The sequence below is a fragment of the Electrona antarctica genome (genome assembly GCF_951216825.1).
Source record: "Electrona antarctica genome assembly, chromosome: 9".
In the NCBI taxonomy this organism is placed as follows: domain Eukaryota; kingdom Metazoa; phylum Chordata; class Actinopteri; order Myctophiformes; family Myctophidae; genus Electrona; species Electrona antarctica.
The window spans coordinates 7,617,811-7,641,914 of record NC_136790.1 but is presented as its reverse complement, the minus strand read 5'-3'; the positions used below and the strand labels follow the sequence as shown (position 1 = coordinate 7,641,914).

General features: G+C 47.8%; 1 protein-coding gene across 1 annotated transcript in view; it reads right to left on the bottom strand.

Moving 5' to 3' along the window:
• The window catches only part of chd6 (chromodomain helicase DNA binding protein 6), a 75,389-nt gene that overhangs the window by 10,029 nt on the left and 41,256 nt on the right, over positions 1 to 24,104 (bottom strand). Inside the window, exons 19-41 of the mRNA XM_079510865.1 lie at positions 23,489 to 23,645; positions 22,986 to 23,196; positions 22,391 to 22,586; positions 21,470 to 21,634; positions 20,749 to 20,928; positions 20,292 to 20,402; positions 19,178 to 19,380; positions 17,750 to 17,833; positions 16,971 to 17,089; positions 16,516 to 16,675; positions 13,810 to 13,899; positions 13,449 to 13,552; positions 12,597 to 12,667; positions 12,193 to 12,251; positions 9,960 to 10,044; positions 8,222 to 8,276; positions 7,621 to 8,026; positions 7,077 to 7,285; positions 6,765 to 6,862; positions 5,768 to 6,514; positions 4,828 to 5,133; positions 1,918 to 2,137; positions 57 to 1,145 (exon numbers count right to left, since the gene is read on the bottom strand). Of these exons, the coding sequence (XP_079366991.1) occupies positions 57 to 1,145; positions 1,918 to 2,137; positions 4,828 to 5,133; positions 5,768 to 6,514; positions 6,765 to 6,862; positions 7,077 to 7,285; positions 7,621 to 8,026; positions 8,222 to 8,276; positions 9,960 to 10,044; positions 12,193 to 12,251; positions 12,597 to 12,667; positions 13,449 to 13,552; positions 13,810 to 13,899; positions 16,516 to 16,675; positions 16,971 to 17,089; positions 17,750 to 17,833; positions 19,178 to 19,380; positions 20,292 to 20,402; positions 20,749 to 20,928; positions 21,470 to 21,634; positions 22,391 to 22,586; positions 22,986 to 23,196; positions 23,489 to 23,645 (5,125 nt within the window). The remainder of the gene's footprint in view (positions 1 to 56; positions 1,146 to 1,917; positions 2,138 to 4,827; positions 5,134 to 5,767; positions 6,515 to 6,764; positions 6,863 to 7,076; positions 7,286 to 7,620; positions 8,027 to 8,221; positions 8,277 to 9,959; positions 10,045 to 12,192; positions 12,252 to 12,596; positions 12,668 to 13,448; positions 13,553 to 13,809; positions 13,900 to 16,515; positions 16,676 to 16,970; positions 17,090 to 17,749; positions 17,834 to 19,177; positions 19,381 to 20,291; positions 20,403 to 20,748; positions 20,929 to 21,469; positions 21,635 to 22,390; positions 22,587 to 22,985; positions 23,197 to 23,488; positions 23,646 to 24,104) is intronic.

The following is a 24,104-nucleotide window of genomic DNA, read 5'->3' as shown; positions in this document are numbered from 1 at the left end:
ATTACATTTATAATATATAATATATGAATATATAATAACTATTTTGAGGGTCATACCTGGTGTTTTGGGTCGCTCCTCCTTCACCTGGTCTGCCCTGACGTCCAGTCCATCCGGATGCTCCACCGTGCTGTCGGCTTCCAACAGCTCCTGCTTGGCTTCTGTTTTGATGTCAGGATAGGTGGTGAAGTCCAGATCTTCAGGCTTGGTCTCAGGTTTCATCTCAGAACTATCTGGATAAGCAGCAAACTCAAGTTCTTCCTGTTTGGCCTCATGTTTGATCTCAGAGCTGTCTGGGAAGGCTTCGAACCCAAGACCTTCTGGCTTTATGTCAGGCTTGAGCTCAGCACTGTCCGGATAAGCAGCCAAACCAATAGCCTCTGGCTTGACCTCAGTTTTAATCTCAGAGCCTGCTGAGCAAGAGGTCTCCATGGCTTCTAGCTTCACATCAGAATAGCTGAAATCCTGCTCGGTTTTGGTTATCAAGCTCTCTGGTCCCAGAAGGCTTGTGGGTTTGACTTCCGAGCTGTTGGGGTACGTGGGTATCTCTACTTCCATAGCCTCCATCTTGGTCTCCTCCGCTTTGATTGGCAGATCCAGTGGGTGTGTTTTTTCAGGGAGAACGTCAGGCAGGGTGGAGTCAGGTTTATTGAGGCACATCTCCTCTAGGGACAATCCCACAGTTTGATGCTTTGTGTCGCCACCATCTTGACCTTTGCCCTCACAGCATTTCTGATCCAGAGAGAGCTCTGTTTTGAAGCAAGCTCCATCTTGGTCCTTATCAGACGGAGCTGTAGCGAGTAACATGGAGGAGGGTTCAGGTTCTAAACCTTCCTCGTCCACTGCAGGACACAGGTCCACTTGGTCTTCTAACACCGAGTGCACTTTGGACTGTTCTGCCATTCCTTCCGTTGTTCTGTCCATGGAGCTCTCAGACAGGACCGCCCCCTGTGGTTCCTGCATAGCCTCAGGACACCCAAGGCTAGCCTCCTGCTCCAACTTTCCCAGGAAAGGATACTCTTGGTCGGGTAAGTCTTCCCGATGGTCCCCTTGACTGAGGTTCGCCTGGACGGTCTCCAGTCCTGCTAGGCTTGGATTCATAAGGTTCTCCTGTCCTGCTAGGCTTGGATCCATGGGATCAGCAGCACCTACAAGAAAGCAGGGATGTTTAAAGTTAGCACCAGAAAAGGAACTGATTGACCTTCTATAAATACATTTGGAGGGTGTGTATATACAAGAGGTTCGGGCCGCTACGCGAACCTCACATCTCCACGGCCCTCACATTTATCTTTCTGCCTCTGTCCCGTCTTTTCTTCTCCTCTCCTCCCCTCCCCTCCCTCTCTCCCCCTCTTCTCTCTCTCCCTCCCTCTCTCTCCCTACCTCTCTCTCCGCCACACAAACGTTATGCAAAGCTCAGCCTTTCTCTCACGGGCCAGGAATTCAGCCAATCACATTATGCAGACAATTTGGCCTACACAATACATATGCTCTTCTCCACTCCCCGCTTCCTTCCTATATATTATAAAATGACACCCGTGTGAACTGAGTGGTGTAAGGTCTTATATAGACTGATCAGCTGTGGTCTGACGTAATGTCTGACGTAATGGAATCACACCCGTGTGAACTGGGTGACCATAGCAACCATGCTCATTTTTTGGTACGAACAGACAGACAGACAAACTAACAAAGCCAGTTGTAGGAGTGGTTTACACCACTCAATAACACCCGGGAATCGAACCCGGGTCTCCCTCTTGGAAACATCTTAACCACTACGCCAAAGGGATAACCCCATGGCTCAGGGGATATATTAGACTTTTAGGCCATGAGGCTGAGGTTTTGAGCCACTCTGCTACACACACTGCTGAGAGAGGTAGGTCGGTAGGTAGATATAGATAGATACAGATATATATAGATATATACCTTCTAGAACCTTGTCTCCTGGTTGCCGTGGCGACGCTCCTTCCTCCTTCTCAAACTCAAAGCCCTCAGCCCCTCCCTCCTCCTCTTCGTCCTCAGGATTGGCTAGGCTGTCTGTGACATCAGATTGGCTCAGCCTATCCTGGGGTGGCTGGGCAGTGATGTCAGAGAGGGAGAGAGGAGGAGGCGGTGCATAGGGTGGAGGAGGGCTCGCTGTGAGGTCCTGTCAATCGAATAAAACCACAGTCATTACATTGACCAATCAAATAAAACCAATCATTACATTGACCAATCAAATGAAAGCACAGTCATTACATTGACCAATCAAATAAAACCACAGTCATTACATTGACCAATCAAATGAAACCAATCATTACATAGTTCAATCAGATTAACCAATTACATGGCATCACCATTGACGGCACTCTGGAGCCAGTGCCAACAGAATGAACGAAAAAAGCAGCGAAGAAGACCCCGCGATTTACCCCCGTGAACCAGAAGTAGGAATCGGCCATTTTCAAGTCCCCTTCTCTAGCGTTAGAAATGCTGATAAACTCATATCTCACTTCAATCTGAGCATCAATTCTGAGAAAAACAATTGTGCGTGTTTGTAAAGTGTAGTTGCTTATTTGGGCTTGCTTCCTAATGTTGTTTAAACCAGTGATTCTTACACATTTCCATGTCAGACCCCCACATTCATATATTTGTCCAAGGACCCTACATCTAAAAATAAGGGACCCTCCATACCAGATTTGTGGAAATGTTTCAAACATATTCCACATTTGTCACTTCCCCCCCCCACGTTTTATTTTTGAGTGGTGTAAACCACTCCTACAACTGGCTTTGTTAGTTTACGTGTCTGTCTGTCTGTTCGTACCAAAAAATGAGCACGGTTGCTATGGTCACCCAGTTCACACGGGTGTGATTTCATTACGTCAGACATTACGTCAGACCACAGCTGATCAGTCTATATAAGACCTTACACCACTCAGTTCACACGGGTGTGATTTTTTAAGTAGCCGATGAGGTTTCTTTTGGGCTTGTTTTCATAGACCTTGCTGCTTATTTCTCTCACACAATTTGGCAACACTGCTTCAGTTGCTCCTGGGTCCTAGGCTGCGCTTCTATTATAAATGTAGCCTATAAATGTTCAGCCCGGTCCGACAACAAAGCCCGGTAAATGTTTGACAAACATGGCATGGCCCGGCTGAAATCTGAAGCTTTAGCACAGGTGACTCTCCACTGTCTCCAGTAATGATGGGTGTCCTCCGAATGGAAGAACAATAATGAAGAGATCTACCCCATGTTCTTACTGTTAAAACAAAATGCTAGTATTTACATGACTTGACTGTTTACTGTATTCCTGCGACTTAAACAAAAACATAGTTTTCAACTGGGAAAGGAAACGTTTCAAGCATGCGAGTAGAAAGTAAAAAAATAATTAAAATGAGCGGTAATTAAACTTTTACGATGAACTGCCATGAACTGAGGACAAGTAGAACATGACCTGCACTTGCCCGACCAGCAAGTGCCTCTGAAACCTTAGTGTCAACCCCTGCGATGGACCACCTCTCCCTCCACCCACCTTGAACAGCATGTAAGTGGATGACTCCACCCCTCTCCCCACCCACCTTGAACAGCATGTAAGTGGATGACTCCACCCCTCCCCCCACCCACCTTGAACAGCATGTAAGTGGATGACTCCACCCCTCTCCCCACCCACCTTGAACAGCATGTAAGTGGATGACTCCACCCCTCCCCCCACCCACCTTGAACAGCATGTAAGTGGATGACTCCACCCCTCTCCCCACCCACCTTGAACAGCATGTAAGTGGATGACTCCACCCCTCCCCCCACCCACCTTGAACAGCATGTAAGTGGATGACTCCACCCCTCTCCCCACCCACCTTGAACAGCATGTAAGTGGATGACTCCACCCCTCCCCCCACCCACCTTGAACAGCATGTAAGTGGATGACTCCACCCCTCCCCCCACCCACCTTGAACAGCATGTAAGTGGATGACTCCACCCCTCTCCCCACCCACCTTGAACAGCATGTAAGTGGATGACTCCACCCCTCCCCCCACCCACCTTGAACAGCATGTAAGTGGATGACTCCACCCCTCCCCCCACCCACCTTGAACAGCATGTAAGTGGATGACTCCACCCCTCCCCCCACCCACCTTGAACAGCATGTAAGTGGATGACTCCACCTCTCCCCCCACACACCTTGAACAGCATGTAAGTGATGACTCCACCTCTCCCTCCACCCACCTTGAACAGCATGTAAGTGGATGACTCCACCCCTCCCCCCACCCACCTTGAACAGCATGTAAGTGGATGACTCCACCCCTCCCCCACACACCTTGAACAGCATGTAAGTGGATGACTCCACCTCTCCCCCCACCCACCTTGAACAGCATGTAAGTGGATGACTCCACCCCTCCCCCCACACACCTTGAACAGCATGTAAGTGGATGACTCCACCCCTCCCCCCACCCACCTTGAACAGCATGTAAGTGGATGACTCCACCCCTCCCCCCACCCACCTTGAACAGCATGTAAGTGGATGACTCCACCCCTCCCCCCACCCACCTTGAACAGCATGTAAGTGGATGACTCCACCTCTCCCCACCCACCTTGAACAGCATGTAAGTGGATGACTCCACCCCTCCCCCCACACCTTGAACAGCATGTAAGTGGATGACTCCACCTCTCCCCCCACCCACCTTGAACAGCATGTACGTGGATGACTCCACCCCTCCCCCCACCCACCTTGAACAGCATGTAAGTGGATGACTCCACCCCTCCCCCCCACCCACCTTGAACAGCATGTAAGTGGATGACTCCACCCCTCCCCCCACCCACCTTGAACAGCATGTAAATGGATGACTCCACCTCTCCCCCACACACCTTGAACAGCATGTAAGTGGATGACTCCAGCGGCTCCACCACTGCACCGCCCGCAGACGGTTGAGGAGGGAGGCCCAGGCATTCCTCCAGAGTTGCTCCTTCCTCTGCGGCTGCGTCTCCTCCCGTCTGCGCAGACGGCTGAGGAGGGAGGCCCAGGCATTCCTCCAGAGTCGCTCCCTCCTCTGCGGCTGCGTCTCCCGCCTGCGCCTCCTCCTCGTCCTCCTCCAGGAAGCTGGGGGTCAGGATGGGGTCGGCCTCGTTGAACATGTGGTGGGCGGGGCTTGAGTGGTCTGTGCCCCACGGAGCCTGGAGAAACGGGAGCCAATCAGATTAGAGATTGTTCACTATTCTGATTGGTTCACTGCTGATGGTTCACTATTATTGATGGTTCACTATTGATGGTTCACCATTAAAACACCTTAATTGCCCGGGGTTATTTAATCCATTACATTATAGCGCCCAGTCGTTTTATAATCACGGACCACTTTTACCGACGGACCGGATGTTGTTGTGAATGTGTGTGTAGCAGCTAACAATAGCCTCTCCACTCTAAAGGCGATCGACAACAACGGGAGGTAAGAATAAATCTATCGCGACTAGCGACTGGACAGCGGAGGGCAGGATCTTTTTTCATAATTAGACGGGATGATTTAGATTGTGAGTTATTAATGTTTTAAGATTTTCGTTGTCGTCCACTAAACAGGGGAGGGAGATTTTCGATGACGTCTCACTCTTACGCAACATCGAGGATTGCACAACAGACGCTCCTAGGCTGTGGAGAGATGCGATCCGTTTTCATATCAATAAACTTCGTCTTTTGGACAATACTTCGTCTTGGGCGTCGGGCGTTACTAATAGAAAGGACAAAGAACTTCGTCCTGGGTGCTGGGGGTGTTTTAATGGTTCACTAATAAAGTCCAACCTTGACCTTGAGCTGTACCTGTAACTGGTCCAGTTCCATGGACGGCGGCATCAGTTCGCTCTCCTCCGAGGTTCCCTGCCCCCCCACCATGAGGGCGTGGCTCCTCAGAGGGCCGTCCAGGAGGCCCAGAGTTCCGCCCCCGTACGAGTTGAGCATGCTCTGTCCGCCTGCCGCAGACTTGAAGGGGAACCCGTTCAGGACGTCTTTGGACGACTTGCCCAGCTCCAGGCCCTCGTCCAGGAAGTCCCCCCCAACCCTCCCGCCCAGCCCGGGGGGCGGGGGAGGGGAGGCTGAATCCGGAGCCCCCACCAGTGGCTCGGTGGGGGGAGGCGGGGGCGGGGTGGGGTGGGAGGAAGGGGAGGGATCAGCAGGGGGAGCATTAGTGGGGCTGTGGTGATGGTGGTGGTGGAAGTGGTGGTGATGGTGGTGGTGATAGTGGGCGGCGGCCTCATACAGACAGCAGTGCGGCGGGTTAGCCAGCGCGGGATTGCCCGCCGGCGGCTGATGGTGATGATGATGAGGGTGGAGGTGATGAGGGTGGAGGTACAGGCTCTCCCTCTCCTTCTGGACGTACGTCCTGTGAGCGTCCAGGAAGCTGAGCTGCGGGTCGTTCAGGATGTAGTAGTCGGTGCGACTCAGGCCGTGGCGCGCCGCGCCCAGCAGGAGGTCGCGGTCGTGTTTGCCGCCGCACTCCCACCACACGGGGAGGTAGAGGGAGGGCCGGCACAGCTGGAGGCGGGACGACAGCAGAGGGTGACGCAGCACCTGGCATCATGGGAAATGGAGTTTGTTTATAAAAACACACACACACACACACACACACACACACACACACACACACACACACACACACACACACACACACACACACACACACACACACACACACACACACACACACACACACTTACGGTTGTCCCAATCTGATCAGGTGATCGGAAATCGGAACCATCACTTCATTTTCAAATGATCGGAATCAGATCGGGAGCAAAAGGGGTTAGGGTTTAGTGTATACCTGTTCTCTGATCTTGCGCAGCAGCTCGATGCGGTAGAGAGTCCTCGCTGCTCTTTCTTCTGTTAGAGGTTCTACTACGACTGTAGGATCTACCATAGCTAGAGACAGAGAGACACACAGAGAGAGAGAGAGAGACACAGAGAGAGAGAGAGAGAATAGGGGGGTGTAAGAAGCTAGAAAGCAGGTTGGAACAGACCGACCGACCGACATAAATATCACCTTTTTAAATAAACATTTGTAAATTAACAAATTGAGCATGTCTAAAACATTTGAGTGCTTGTGTGTTAGTGTGTGTGTGTGTGTGTGTAATACCTTCATCCTTCCTAGGGGGCAGTCTACAGGCCGTCCTACACATGCTAACAAAGGAAGTGAAGTATGTCTCTAGACTGCGGTCGGTCTTCCTCTCCAGACGAGCCAGAGCTCTGAAGTGAGTCCAGTCGAAGCTCTTCCTGTCAGGGTCGTACATCACCCCGAAAGACGACACGGTGCGGTAGAAATCTGCCTGCTCCCGACGGGTCCACCTTAACACGCACACACACGCACGCACACACACACATTAACTCATCTACTGGATGACTTTTATGAATTTTTGCTTTTTGATGTTTTTACTTTTTACACTAGATGGCGCTCTTGGCTAACGGTTGATCCACCGTTGTGACACCACGTCACTTTTGCTGCGGCTGACATTTAATTTTCAATGAGATCTAACTAAAGAACACATGGACGATCGTCTTTTCTTTCACTCGGTAGGTTTTATCCCCTAACGCTGTTAAAAGGAATATATAACGCACAATTAACGCGTTAACTTTGACAGCCTTAGTTATTATTATGACCATATAAGGAGATAATAACTTACCTTCTCTGCCACTCCAGGAACAGAGGGTCGGGGTCAGGGTGAGGGGTCACCATGGAACAGCGCCTCAGCTCCTCCCCTAGTTGCCACGCCCCGTGGTGACTGGTCCCGCCCCCGTGGTGACTTGCCCCGCCTCCGCCCCCGTGGTGACTAGCCCCGCCTCCTCCTCCTCCGCCCCCCATCGCCATGGCGACCAGGCCGTCGGTCAACAGGAAGTGGTCGCGGCGCAGCGTGAAGCGCTGGTACGCCGTGATCAGACGCCGCAGCCTCGCCGTGAGCGCGGGCCCCGTCGGCCACAGGGGACGCTCCACCACGATGATTCCTGTTCCCGTTAGGTCACTTCCTGTTCCTGTTACCAACATCAGGGATGGCGTCGTCGTGGAGACCAGTGTGCTGCCATCCATCTCACCTGAGAGACAATTATTAATGACCTCTGACCTTCTGAGACAATTATTAATGACCTCTGACCTTCTGAGACAATTAATTATTAATGACCTCTGACCTTCTGAGACAATTATTAATGACCTCTGAGACAATTATTAATGACCTCTGAGACAATTATTAATGTGATGCTACAGACCAATTAGTGATCAATTAGTCTCACCTGGAAGAGTGCTGTCCGGTTTGTCTGAGGTATCAGTGCTGGAGCATGTCTCCTCCTGCACGCACACACACACACACACACACACACACACACACACACACACACACACACACACACACACACACACACACACACACACACACACACACACACACACACACACACACACACACACACACAACATTACATAAACAAACAGAATACATAAAAACAAACAGACCCGTCCACTCCAATGCTAACTAAATGTTATAGAAATGGTTCTTAACGCTATGGTCCACCATGGGTCATATATCTGGTCCATAGTAGGGATGTGCCGATGAGACATTTTGGCCGATATCGATATCCGATAAAATGTATTGCTGTTATGGCTGAATAATAATAATATGGCTCAATATTACCGATTTCATCTCATTCTGTATTGAACAATTATAATAATTTCGTCCATTCTGAAAATGACATGTAACAGGGTATCTGCACTGCAGGCTTAGGCAAGCCAGATTTAACTTTATTACCTTATATTTAATATTATGAGCTTGTAGATCTGTTCAAGCTTGTTTATCTGTAAAGACAATCGGACCGAGTAATTCATCGGTCGGATTGATTAATCGGACCGATGCTGATTAATCAAAAAACAGAACTAGAATCGGCCGATACTGATGTGTTTGCCGATTAATCTCCCATCACTAGTCCATAGCGTTAAGGAGATGTCCTCCTAACTCTATGGACCAGAGCTACATGGCTCTAGTCCATAGCGTTAAGGAGATGTCCTCCTAACTCTATGGACCAGAGCTACATGGCTCTAGTCCATAGCGTTAAGGAGATGTCCTCCTAACTCTATGGACCAGAGCTACATGGCTCTAGTCCATAGCGTTAAGGAGATGTCCTCCTAACTCTATGGACCAGAGCTACATGGCTCTGGTCCACAGCGTTAAGGAGATGTCCTCCTAACTCTATGGACCAGAGCGTTAAGGAGATGTCCTCCTAACTCTATGGACCAGAGCGTTAAGGAGATGTCCTCCTAACTCTATGGACCAGTCCATAGCGTTAAGGAGATGTCCTCCTAACTCTATGGACCAGAGCTACATGGCTCTTATCCTGTCCTCCTAACTCTATGGACCAGAGCTACATGGCTCTTATCCAGAAGGGATATATGTGGCTTTTTTATGCCCTACCAACAGTCATAAAGGTATGTGAATCCCTGCTCAATCAACCAGACAGTGGCCTTGTGGTTAGAGTGTCCGCCCTGAAACTGGGAGGTCGGGGGTTCGATCCCCGGCCGGGTCATACCAAATCTGTAAAATGGGACCCAATGCCTCCCTGCTTGACACTCAGCATCAATGGGTTGGATTGGGGGTCAAATCAACTAATGATTCCCGAGCGCGACGCACGCTGCGGCTCACCGCTCCAAGAGATGGGTCAAATGCGGAGAACAAATGTCATTGCGGTAACGTGTGTGACTAACGTGTACGACTTTGACTTTGGCTATTCTCTGCAATTCAGAACTGGCCCCTGTAAAAAGTCACATTTTTGATTTCTAACCGTTAGGTTTTTCAACTGATTTTGACCCAGGGACAAAGTTACAGGACCCATGATCCGGTGATCATGTGACCAGTCAAGTCACATGATGAGCATGGTTGCTCATTCCACAGGGGGGCGCCATCAACACGTTTAGCTGTGCTGCTCTGAAAAATCAACCAAAACGTTTCCAGTGATCTGTTTTACAGTCTTCTGCTCTCACCTTACAACTCTCATCTCTCTCTTCTCCTGCGTCTGTTCTGGTTTCTGCTTCATCCTTCACTTCCTCACTCTTACACGCACTGACACTGCGCACATGCACATACACATACACATACACACACACACACACACACACACACACACACACACACACACACACACACACACACACACACACACACACACACACACACACACACACACACACACACACACACACACACACAAAACAGGAGTTGCATCATCATTTTATAGAGTTCTAGTTCCAATAAGTACATCATTTTATAGAGTTCTAGTTCCAATAAATATATCATTTTATAGAGTTCTAGTTCCAATAAGTACATAATTTTATAGAGTTCTAGTTCCAATAAGTACATCATTTTATAGAGTTCTAGTTCCAATAAGTACATCATTTTATAGAGTTCTATTTATAAACTCATCTGGTCATTTTTTGGTTTCATCACTTCCAATTTCACTTTTCATTGTGCAAGTTCTCAATTCTATTTAAATGTAGCTTCATTTTTTACCACAAGGTGACTTGAGCAACAAAACAAACACTTGAGCTTTTAGTCTAGGACCTGGCTAATATGTATGCACTTCATTTAGGAGAGAATATCTCAATTGTTCTTGGCTAATATGACCCCCGCGAACAACTTGGGAACTGTGAAAAATTCTCTATCCGGGGCGAAATACCCAAAAATGACCACGCCCTTTTGACCGCTAGTTCAAACATGGCTCTATTTTCGAAACTGTTGGAGCTACAGATTTTCTGGTACCAAGGCTACCCAATGAATGGGCCGCTCCATCCATTCCTTTTCTCCATTCCATTTCCTTTTTGACCACGCACGCACGCACACAGACCTTTCATGGTACAAAGAAAAGAAACAGCCAGACATGTTGTGTACTTCTCTTTCCTTTCAGAATAATGCAGTTTTCAAGTACCGGTACTTCAGCTGTTTTTGTAGCTATTTCTGAGTTTTGAGTGGCTGCTGTCCATACACCAAAGAAAGAATTCTCCTTCTACCTTTTCTCTCCATTATTGATTATAATGAAGCACATCATAAGAATGCTCTTATAAGCCGGATGCTTAGGGGGAAGAAAGGGAAAAAAATACTATTCCTTAATACGAACATGTAACCCTGCCTCCAATATTTCAATTCAATTCAATTCAAAGGGCTTCATTGAAAGGGCTCTTTCACTACATCCATACATCTTCTCTTTGGTCTTCCTCTAGGCCTCCTGCCTGGCAGTTCCAACCTCAGCGTCCTGCCGTCCTTCTACTTCTTCTTCTTTATCTCCAAAACATCTGACATGTGCTGTCCCTCTGATGTACTCATTAATGATCCTATCCATCCTTGTTACTCCCAGAGAGAACCTCAACATTTTAGTCTCTGCTACCTCCAGCTCTGCTTCCTGTCTTTCTGACTATCTCTAAATAAAACATAAATGTGTAAACAACAGATGTAATTTTATTGAAACAAGAGAATAATAGCATAAGAGCTTAATAATTTATGCTGAGCATTAGTCAAAGGTATGTTTAAATTGGAAACACGTGCGAGCGCGCACACACACACACACACACACACACACACACACACACACACACACACACACACACACGCTCCGTCCTTTAGATTCCTCACGGAGAAGACCTTTTTTGTCCTGATCATACAAAAAGGACAAAGTTAAAGGAAGTAAAACTAATTGTCAGATTGTCGCCATCTTTGAAATATGCAAAATAGAGGTTCAGCCACACCCAGTCATAAAGATGATCATTCCAAAATGTTTCCAATTGTCAAAAAACATGATTTAGACACCACGTTTGCATTCATAGCTCATGTGGTTCAAAAGTTCTAGATAAAACCTTTTTCAGGTGGCGGACTGGCGGCCATATTTGATTTGGCCACTATGATGACCTGGAGGGTTGCTGGCTTCGGCACGGATTCAACAAACATGAGTATTCTGAAAATTTTGAGCACCTCAGAAAATCTGTAGCTCCAACGGTTTAGAAGATAGTCATGTTCGAAGTAGTGGTCATTTAAGAAAGGGCGTGGTCATTTCCGGGTATTTCGCCCCGGATAGAGAATTTTTCACAGTTCCCAAGTTGTTCGCGGGAGTCATATTAGCCAAGAACAGTTGAGATATTCTCTCCTAAATGAAGTGCATACATATCTTAGCCAGGTCCTCTACTATTTGTCGTCATAGCTAGAGTGAACGCAGTAAGTGTGTGTTACCTGTCAGTTAGGTCGACGCCCCCCTCCCCTCCTCCCTGCTCATTGGTCAGAGCTGTGACATCGGGCCCCTCCTCTCCTCCCTCATTGGTCAGAGCGGTGACACAGGGCCCTTCCTCTCCTCCCTCATTGGTCAGAGCTGTGACATCGGGCCCCTCCCCTCCTCCTTCATTGGTCAGAGCGGTGACATCAGGCCCCTCCCCTCCTCCCTGCTCATTGGTCAGAGCTGTGACATCGGGCCCCTCCCCTCCTCCTTCATTGGTCAGAGCGGTGACATCAGGCCCCTCCCCTCCTCCCTGTTCATTGGTCAGATTGATGACATCAGGCCCCTCCCCTCCTCCCTGTTCATTGGTCAGAGTGATGACATCAGGCCCCTCCCCTCCTCCCTCATTGGTCAGAGCGGCGACATCGGGCATCCCCACCCTCTCCAGGAAACACAGCTCTGGGTCTGCTCGCATGGCGTTGTAGCGCTCATAACCTGCATACACACACACACACACACACGCACACACCACGCACACGCACACGCACACGCACACACACACACACACACACAAAGTTACATAGGGAAACACACAAACAATAGAAACTGTAGAAGTAGCCTGTACTGCTCCGACACCTGAAGAACTTTGGAGTAGGACACCGCATCCTCAGGTTGTGCTGCAACAGTTCTATCATCCTCAGGTTGTGCTGCAACAGTTCTATCATCCTCAGGTTGTGCTGCAACAGTTCTATCATCCTCAGGTTGTGCTGCAACAGTTCTATCATCCTCAGGTTGTGGAGGTATTCTATCAGGCTGTGTCACAGTCTGGTGTGGGAACTGTACTGCTCGAGAAAAGATCAGCCTAATGAGAGGCGCGCTCCCCGAGCTCCAGGGACTGTACAACAATCGGTGAGTAGCCAAAGCCTAGCGCATCAAGGACAAGCACCACCCAAGCCACAAACTGTTCAACCGGTTTCCCCTACAACGCCCACGGAAGGGCAAGGGGGCCTACCGCAGTATCAAGAGCAGCACCACCAGGCTAATGTTGTGTTCACGCAACAACGCAGTCTACATCGTCAATGGAAGCCAGCCGTGTGAAGCTACGAAGCAAATCCGACGCTTGTAGCTGCTGCAAAAGATGCAACAGCTACAAATGCACTGTGTAGCTTTGCATCTTTACGTCTGCCCGTGTGAACGCAGCATAAGGAACCGTTTCCACCCGACATCGTCAGTCTGGTGCCAGACTCATGTCCCCCCTCCTCCCCACCCCCCTCACCATGTTTATGAACACCAATCAGGAGACACCTGTCTGCGTCTGCATCCCACCATGAAGCTGGAATCTCCATGTAGTCAATGTCTGGTAGAGAGAACTCCACTTTACTGAAACACAGACAGAGAGAGAGAGAGAGAGAGAGAGAGAGAGAGAGAGAGAGAGAGAGAGAGAGAGAGAGAGAGAGAGACACTGAAACACAGAGAGAGCGATAACCCTAGCAGCTACAGCATCAATAACCTCGCTTGGACCAATTCCATTTTACCATCTTTAGCTTCATCATTTAACACAAGGTGGCTGGAGCAACAAAACAAAGACGTCATAGCTATAGTGAACGCAGCAAGTGTGTGTGTGTGTGTGTGTGTACCTGTATGGAAGTCCTTCTACAGACTGGTTGGCAGCCTCACCCAACACCTCCACTTTCAGATAATACAACATTCTCACTCTCAACAACACCCTGGAGAGGGAGAGAGAGAGAGAGAGAGGGGAGAGAGAGAGAGACATTGGCTATCACCCCAGGCCTTTACTGAAAGTTAGCTCACGGATAAGCAATCTTATCGTGGGAGGATCACACTGACCACCGAGGCATGATTTTCTTTTTTTTTTACCGTGACCAGCAACACGACCGGAATAAAGCTAGTTTTGAATAGAATCGGAATCTGGGATTAGAATCCGAGTTAAGATTTCGATTATCGTTCAAGTCAGCGAGGGGGAACCTTTTTACTAACGGACCAACCACTTCCCGGTTGATCTCCTAGACACGGAGACACTGATAGATAGGTATTATAACGCAATCTCAAACTGAATTAATATAAACTATTAACTATTAATTAGTAATTGATGTCAATGACTAGCTTCAATACACTCAGGATTATTTTAAAATGTTTAAAAAAGATCACACCCGTGTGAGGTGAAGGGCGCTAATATATTGAAGTCTAACTCATGTTGATTAGGTGATGTATTGGTGATGTAAAACAAGCAGTGCCAACACAAACATTAAACGCCATTAACAATAAAGAGACAATATGACGTAAACGACACATTATGACGTACATTTTACCTTCATTGTCAATGCGTTTACAAAACAAACATTAAACCTGTGTAAAGGAGGGGCTAGCACACCTCAAAAATAGCAGAAAAAGCTCCCGCCAGCCCCAGCTGTGGGCCCTGGGATGTGTACTCTCCTCCGCATCAGTGCCAATACCCTAGGTGGGGTTGGCGAAAGGGCCTTTCTGTGTGGAGTTTGCATGTTCTCCCCGTGTCCCCTAGGGTAGGTACCCTCACATGTTCTCCCTGTGTCCCCTAGGGTAGGTACCCTCACATGTTCTCCCCATGTCCCCTAGGGTAGGTACCCTCACATGTTCTCCCCATGTCCCCTAGGGTAGGTACCCTCACATGTTCTCCCCATGTCTCCTAGGGTACGTACCCTCACATGTTCTCCCTGTGTCCCCTAGGGTAGGTACCCTCACAAAAAACATGCAGTAATCCTGGTCTCTATACTGCCTCTCCCTGGTCAGCCGGGGCGCCTGATGGAGGGGAAATAAGGAACTGGTTGGAATAACGTGTTCCTTCCACACGCTAAGTCCAACCTTGGAAATTCCAGTCAGGTGATAAGAAGTAGCCTGCTTTTGCTGGGGACCCCCTGGAACCCCCTCAAGGACCCAGGGGTCCCTGGACCCCGACCCCACTTTGAGAACTGCAGATAACAGTCCATAATCATAATGTACTTTAATAATAATAATAATGAATTGCATTTTTATAGCGCTTTTCCAAGTGCTCTAAGCGCTTTACAATGGTTCATTCATTCATACATTGGGATTCATACATTCATTCATTAATTAGTACTAACTATTAAGCCTTCAGATACTGACTTGCTGCAGTGCTGTTTGAGGTGTTTCTTGTAACTGTTTCAAAAAGTATTTATTTAAAGACTTTTTTGGGCCGAACAAATAATTAGAAAGAAGGGAAAAAAAAGTGTTGTATCCTGCCCTTTTTTTCTTCTTTCTAATTATTTGTTCAGCCCCCCCCCAAAAAAATGTGTTTATTGTCATGATTCGTCAGCAGCCGAGTTGGCTTACAGGTCTTTAAATAAATACTTTTTGAAACGTCTAGACTCTATAGGAAAAATGCATGGGAAATTCTCTTCCGGGCCGCTCGTCGGGGGCGGGACTGCGACGCTCTAGGGTTCGGGTAAGGTAGATACTGACTAGGGTTAGGGTAAGGTAGATACTGACTAGGGTTAGGGTAAGCTAGTTAGGGTTAGAGTTATATACTGACTTGTTGCAGTGCTGTTTCAGGTGCTTCTTGTAGTTGTCGTCCTATAGATTAGTACAGTTAATTAGTGTTAATTAGTACTACTCATTACTTGTTGCAGTGCTGTTTCAGGTGCTTCTTGTAGCTGTCGTCCTATAGATTAGTACAGTTAATTAGTGTTAATTAGTACTACTCATTACTTGTTGCAGTGCTGTTTCAGGTGCTTCTTGTAGCTGTCGTCCTATAGATTAGTACAGTTAATTAGTGTTAATTAGTACTACTCATTACTTGTTGCGGTGCTGTTTCAGGTGCTTCTTGTAGCTGTCGTCCTATAGATTAGTACAGTTAATTAGTGTTAATTAGTACTACTCATTACTTGTTGCAGTGCTGTTTCAGGTGCTTCTTGTAGCTGTCGTCCTATAGATGATGTAGAAAACCTCACCACTCTATAGCTGAGAGTGGGGTGGAGTAGTAGCAGGTTGCCTTGTTGGTGGTGGGTGGGGCCACCAATAAGGGCCTTTCTCTGCCCCACCCCTCTCCCATTTGTTTATATTGTGTTTAGGATCCAAGATGGATGCAGCACCAGGAGGGGGTGGGGCGGAGGTGAGCGGGCAGGGTTGACATATGCCCTCTTTTTTTTTTTTTTTTTTTGAAAATAATTTGGGGACCCCCTAAAATAATTTGGTGACCCCCCCGAGGGGTCGCGACCCACGGGTTGAGAACCCCTGCTCTAATAGGCATGCTGGTGTAGAGGTGCACATATACATAGCCAGCAGAGAATCCTTTCAGATTAGTACAGTTCATTAGTACTAATCATTACTTGTTGCAGTGCTGTTTCAGGTGTTTCTTGTAGCTGTCGTCTTGTAGAACCACCTCAGGGTTGCAGTGAACCAACCAATCAGCAGTCTTCACTTCTGGAACGTTCAGCGGATTCTTCAACTTCTTCCCCTTTCGACCACGAGGAACCGGAGCGGAGAGACCTAGGAGGAGAGGAGAGGAGGGGAGGAGAGAAGAGGGGGAGGGGAGCAGTAGGGGAGAGGGGAGGGGAGGAGAACTCTTAATTAGCTGCGGTTGTGTTTTTTCAGCCTCACTTACGATCTCAGAGCAGACAACTCACAGCGCTGGATTTAAACATGACAGAATGCTAACCAGAGTGGTTGTTAGCTGCAGCGCTAACACTGTAATGTAAGTGTTAGTGAATGGCAGAATGCTAACCAGAGTGGTTGTTAGCTGCAGCGCTAATGCTGTAATGTAAGTGAATGGCAGAATGCTAACCAGAGTGGTTTTGCAGGTCCTGGTCCTGGCCCTCCTTGCTTGGGGTGATCAGATCGTAGATGAAACTCTTGATCTTGTCGTCTCCTTTGTAGTGTCTGAGGCAGTAGACCAGCAAAGCCCTGCGTACACAGAGTTAAACGACTTTAAACAATGTTAAATTCACTTTTCCACTCACTTTGCCACTCGATTTGCCATTCACTTTATGCATGCGCATACCCTCTATACTACTAATAATACTAATAAACATAAAAGTAAAAGATCCATTTCTACTACCAGGAGTAAATAAACATCAAAGTAAAAGATCCATTTCTACTGTCAGGAGTAAATACGTATTCTCTCCTCCACGTCATCAGTGCCCATACCTGAGGCGGGGTTGACGAAAGGGCCTTTCTGTGTGGAGTTTGCCTGTTCTACCCGTGTACCCTAGGGTAGGTACCCTCACAAAAAACATGCAATAATCCTGGTCTCTAAACTACCTCCCCCTGGCCAGCCAGGGCGCCTGAAGGGAAAGGAACTGGTCAGAATAACGTGTTCATTCCACGTGCTACGTCCGGCCGGGGAAACTCCCCCCTGTCAGGTGAAAAGAAGCAGCTTGGACTCCTCATGCATAGAAGGAAGCTTGAGGTCAGTCCGCTGCCCTCCCCAGGTTGGCAGAAGAGGTGTAGCGCTCAGGATTAGATTAGATAATTGACACTGGGTGAAAAAATGGGTTGCAAAATCGTGGGATAAAAATAAAATAAGAAATGTCAAGAGTAAATAAACAACAAGTAAAAGTTCACCTGCAGACCACCTCTATGTCTCGTTCCGTCAGGTGACCTGCCTTAAAACGCCCCAAATCCATGATGTCCTTCCATCGCCCCCACCTGGAGAGAGAGAGAGAGAGAGAGAGAGAGAGAGAGACCACAAGTCCACAACATTACTTTAGCAAGCATGTAATTGCACGTGACATGAACCATGCAGCTGTAGACACTCCAACACAGACTGATGAATTATTCACCTAATGCTGCAGTCAGAGGTTCAATGATTAACGTACTTGTAAAAGTCTGTAAGTGACAGATGCCTGGTTTACATATCACACCAGAAATGCAGTACATTGCACTAATGGAGAATTATACTGTACTTGCTCAGACAGAGTTAACATATAGTCTATCAAGAAATGTAAATATAAATGGCACAGTCTGTCCCCCAGTGACTTTATGGATGAATATACACAACAGGACGCCATGCATGGAGTCGGGGCCAGGGGTAAGCAAACATCGCTTCAGGTGGCTCTTCCAGCCGGGGAGGGGTAGGCAGGCAGAGACTGAAAGAGTCAGAAATCTTGCCGAATGCCAACTGTTATACCGCATCCATCCCCCAAAATTGCGTCGTTGTCATTGTGCATTTCGGACGTGTGTACTGAGACCTAGAATTGTGTGTTTTCTACGCAAAATGCGTGCAGGTTGGCTGCTCTGCTTTAGGGACACTAGGGTTTGTGATCTATTATAGATATGCTACTGTATACTCCAGCCTAGGGTTCATCTTACCCAAAGATCAGAAGGTTCTTCTCTACATACCTCCATAATCCAGCCTATATGACCCCTATATACCTATATGACACCTATATGACCCATATATACCTATAGGGACACCTATATGACCCCTATATACCTATAGGGACACCTATATGACCCCTATATACCTATAGGGACACCTATATGACCCCTATATACCTATAGGGACACCTATATGACCCCTATATACATATAGGGACACCTATATGACCCCTATATACCTATAGGGACACCTATATGACCCCTATATACCTATAGGGACACCTATATGACCCCTATATACATATAGGGACACCTATATGACCCCTATATACATATAGGGACACCTATATGACCCCTATAGGGACACCTATATGACCCCTATATGACCCCTATATACATATAGGGACACCTATATGACCCCTATATACATATAGGGACACCTATATGACCCCTATATACATATATGGACACCTATATGACCCCTATATGACCCCTATATACCTATAGGGACACCTATATGACCCCTATATACATATAGGGACACCTATATGACCCCTATATACCTATAGGGACACCTATATGACCCCTATATACATATAGGGACACCTATATGACCCCTATATACATATAGGGACACCTATATGACCCCTATATACATATAGGGACACCTACCCAAAGATCAGCAGGTTCTTCTCCACGCGGAAACACTCGGCACGGAGATACCGCCGGCTTCGTTCTCCGAGACGCCGTGTCCGGCACGGACGTTCCTCCGAATCGCTGTCCAACTCCGAAAACTCCATCAGCTCATCGTCTTCAAACGAGTTGTAGTGACGAGTCTGCTTGCGAACCCTGGGCGTGTCGATGACCAGAGACTCCTGAGAGAGAGAGAGAGAGAGAGAGAGAGAGAGAGAGAAAGAATGGTAGACACAAGCAAAAACACAGCAGTTTTTTTTGGATTAAAGCAAAATATAATCTGAAAATGTCTGTATGACCAAAATTGATTCAGACCCCGGGGCGTGTAAAAGGAACCAGGTGGCTATTTGCAGCAGGCTTTTAGGGCCATAATTTGGTTCCAGTTCCAATTAGACTGAAGAAACTGCAAATAATAGCCTGGGTGGACCCAAATAAGGCTGAATAAACCGAAAATAATATCCCCATTGCAATTGCAATAGCCCAGTTTATTTGGACCGGGCGTTTAAAGGACCATTCAGTGATTTGGAAAAAAAACCCGGTCCACCCGGTAACAAGATGTGCACATGCACACACTCTACAGTGGGGGAAGTACAACAGACCAACAGCACGTGCACCAATGCCCGCCCCACTCGATCATGATTGGAGGAAGGCCCCTCTCATCCTGATTGGATGAAGGCTTTGCCACCCAAAGCCCAAACCGAGGGGCTCACTGGGGACAGGGAGGAACTCCTTATATGGTCAGCACACTTTATAGTAGGGAGGATTATCCAAAAAATAAGAAAAAATAAGTGATATTTGAATTAAGTGAAATCACTGAATATACCTTTACTATGCAAAATGGTGTCAGACCCCGGGCGTTTAAAAGGAAAAGGAATCCTTACCTTCTCTGATTTAGAATCGATCTCCAGCTCAGGAATCCTTACCTTCTCTGATTTAGAATCGATCTCCAGCTCAGGAATCCTTACCTTCTCTGATTTAGAATCGATCTCCAGCTCAGGAATCCTTACCTTCTCTGATTTAGAATCGATCTCCAGCTCAGCGATCCTTACCTTCTCTGATTTAGAATCGATCTCCAGCTCAAAGGAATCCTTACCTTCTCTGATTTAGAATCGATCTCCAGCTCAGCGATCTTTGCCCATTTCTGCCAGAAGTTGGGATCATCCAGAGAGATGTCAGTTCTGTTCCCAGAAGACACAAAACTAGCCTGGAGGAGAAGAGACGGACAGACGGACAGGTTGTTAGGTTGAAACTTCTTCAGGCAGGAAGGCAGAGATTTTGTCAGCTGGTTTAGCACAATGCTAAAATATTGATCAAATCCATTTTAATTTCAAATGATCATTTTTGCATATCAATTATTATCCATTTTAAAATTCGAAATAATTTGGGGACCCCCAAAAGAATTGGCGACCTCCGAGGGGTCGCGACCCCCTGGGTTAAGGTAACCCACCTTAAGGTAACCCAAGGTAAGGTGGGTTAGAGGTAAGGGGGTTTGTCTACCTTAGCGATGGTGATGGTCAGGGTTATGGATAGGGTTAAGGGGGTTAGGGTACCTTAGCGAACGTAGAGCCCTTCCCCTCAGACTCGATGGTGATGGTCTGGGTTCTTCTCTGGAGGATCTGGTCGATGTCTTCCTCACAGAACTTGGAGCCTTCGTCTTCGTCGTCCATCAGCGCTCCGTACGCTCCTTTCCTCAGCAGGTCTTCTACTTCTAGCTTAGACAGCTGCTGCGACTGGAGCACACGCATGCACACACACACACACACACACACACACACACACACACACACACACACACACACACACACACACACACACACACACACACACACACACACACACACACACACACACACACACACACATAATGTAATGTTCTTCTACTTCCAACTTACACAGCTGCTGGAGTGCGCACACACACACACACACACACACACACACACACACACACACACGTTACAGCTGCTGCACCTGAAGCACACACACACACACACACACACACACACACACACACACACACACACACACACACACACACACACACACACACACACACACACACACACACACACACACACACACACACACACACACAGTAACATAATGTAATGTTCTTCTACTTCCAACTTACACAGCTGCTGGAGTGCGCACACACACACACACGTTACAGCTGCTGCACCTGAAGCACGCACACGCCCACTCCCCCACGCCCCCACGCCCACACACACACACACACACACACACACACACACTCACTCACTCACACTCACTCACCCCGTTCAGACTGCCTTTGCGGTTGATGTCTTGGAGGACAGCCTTGTCCAGACCCAGCTTGAGGCTGGCCTTGTCAAACATCTCTCTCTCGTAGGAGTTCCTGGTGATCAGCCGGTACACCTTCACCGCTTTGCTCTGACCAATCCGATGGCAGCGAGCCTGTGCCTGTGGGGGTCACATCAAGAAGGTCTCCAATGCGGTCAACTTTAACTTGAAACATTTCAAACGAAAAACACAATGACAAAATCGAACTTATTTTGTCATTTTCTGCCGTTTTACAGATGGCGACTTGAGGGCCTTTTTCCAGCCCTCCATGGTCATGGTTAGGGTAATCTCTCAAGAACAGATTCTGTGCTGCGCTACCGAATCTGTCAGCAAGGCCATTCAGAATGTGTACAGACTGTTGATAGGGGGAATGAAAACACAGGCACACCACAGGAAGTGGAGGGCTGAGGCCAGCCAAACGGGCCAACATCCTGTTATACACATTCTACCGGGGCCTGCACCCAGTAGCCTCGGAAACCCAGACGTTTCTTTTTCCAGGGAGGAAAAAAAAGTCTGGGTCTGAGTCCACTTCAATTCGGCATAGAGTAGCGCAAACATCTCTCACTCTCTGCTGATTTCTGATCGTCTGCACCTTTGTTAAATTGACACACACGCACACATGTACACACCTCTCTCTCTCTGTCGCTCTAAGTAATTAGTCTCATGTCACGCAGCTGCGCATAGTTTCTCCCGGCGGATCCTGCCGGGAGCTGCCTGTGCCATAAAAAGCATAGGTGAGTTCCAGGCTATGCACCCAGAGGCAAATTCAAATGAAACAAACAGCAGAGGGTGCTGTTTTTTCCTCCGATGGATTCCCAGATTGTGGTTAGGCTCACAGGGTCATGGTTAGGCTCACATGGTCATGGTCAGGGTTACCTGCAGGTCGTTTTGGGGGTTCCAGTCAGAATCAAAGATGATGCAGGTGTCCGCAGCCGTCAGGTTGATCCCCAGACCTCCGGCTCTGGTGCAGAGCAGGAAGACGAAGCGATCCGAGTCGGGTTTACAGAAGCGGTCGATGGCTGCCTGGCGCAGGTTCCCTCGCACACGGCCGTCGATACGCTCGTATGTGTACCTGGAAACATCATTATTATTAGACTAATAATACTACTACTACTAATAACTCGTACGTGTACCTGGACACATCATCATAATACCAGTAAGACACCCTGAGGGCAAGAAGCGACCGAGGTCATGTGCACGCATCCGCCTGAGTGACGGCAGACTGCTGGGCGAGCGCTGGCGCTTTGGCATGGGGGGTCAGATCAACATATGGAATGAACTCTGTACTGGCCATACATGTATATGGAGCGTGTCTTGAGTGTACAGGGTTTGATGAGGTCAGATCAACATATGGAATGTCAGAAGAGGTCAGCTCCATAGATGGAGATCTAAGGGTGGCAGCGGGGGAAGTGTCTTGAGTGTACAGGGTTTGATGAGGTCTGATCAACATAATAATAATAATAATAATAACCGTCTCTGGATGAGGTAGTCTTCCAGGATGTCGAGACAGCGAACCATCTGAGAGAACACCAGAACTTTGTGTCCTCCAGACAGAAGCTTAGGAAGAAGCTTATCGATGAGGACCAGCTTCCCTGCTGCCTGGATCATCGCCTGAAGATGGAAGTCCAGCAGATCAGGGCTGTGACTCTGCCTGAAACTGTCCAAGATCTTTTCCTCTGCTCCTATTGGATGGATGGATGGATGGAGAGAGAGAGAGAGAGAGAGAGAGAGAGAGAGACCTTATGTTATAACGGCTGCTTTGTGATATTCTCACAGAATAGCTTTGTAAGCTACAGTTACTATACTCTACTTCCACCCTAGCGTCTGTTCATTATAGCAGTTGTGATTGGTCAGTGCAGTGAGAGAGAGAGAGAGGAGAGAGGTTATGGATCATACCAGCAATACGTTAGGGGTGGTAATTAAATTATGGATCATACCATCAGTAATAAGGAAGTTGGGGTGTGGTTTTCCTACCAGTAATAAGGTAGGGGTGGTTGCAACACTTGCGTAACTCCATCATTGTGTTGATGAGGTTGGGCATGTTGTGCTGATTGGCTCCCTTGGACAGGAAGTTGAAGTTCTTCTCCAGGATGGCTCTGTAGTACTTCTTCTGCATGTTGGTCAACTCCACCTGGAGAAGATAGACATACATGTTGGTCAACTCCACCTGGAGAAGATAGACATGTTGGTCAACTCCACCTGGAGAAGATAGACATACATGTTGGTCAACTCCACCTGGAGAAGATAGACATGTTGGTCAACTCCACCTGGAGAAGATAGACATGTTGGTCAACTCCACCTGGAGAAGATACACATGTTGGTCAACTCCACCTGGAGAAGATACACATGTTGGTCAACTCCACCTGGAGAAGATAGACATGTTGGTCAACTCCACCTGGAGAAGATAGACATGTTGGTCAACTCCATCTGGAGAAGATACACATGTTGGTCAACTCCACCTGGAGAAGATACACATGTTGGTCAACTCCACCTGGAGAAGATACATACATGTTGGTCAACTCCACCTAGAGAAGATAGACATGTTGGTCAACTCCACCTGGAGAAGATAGACATGTTGGAGCACGAGCAC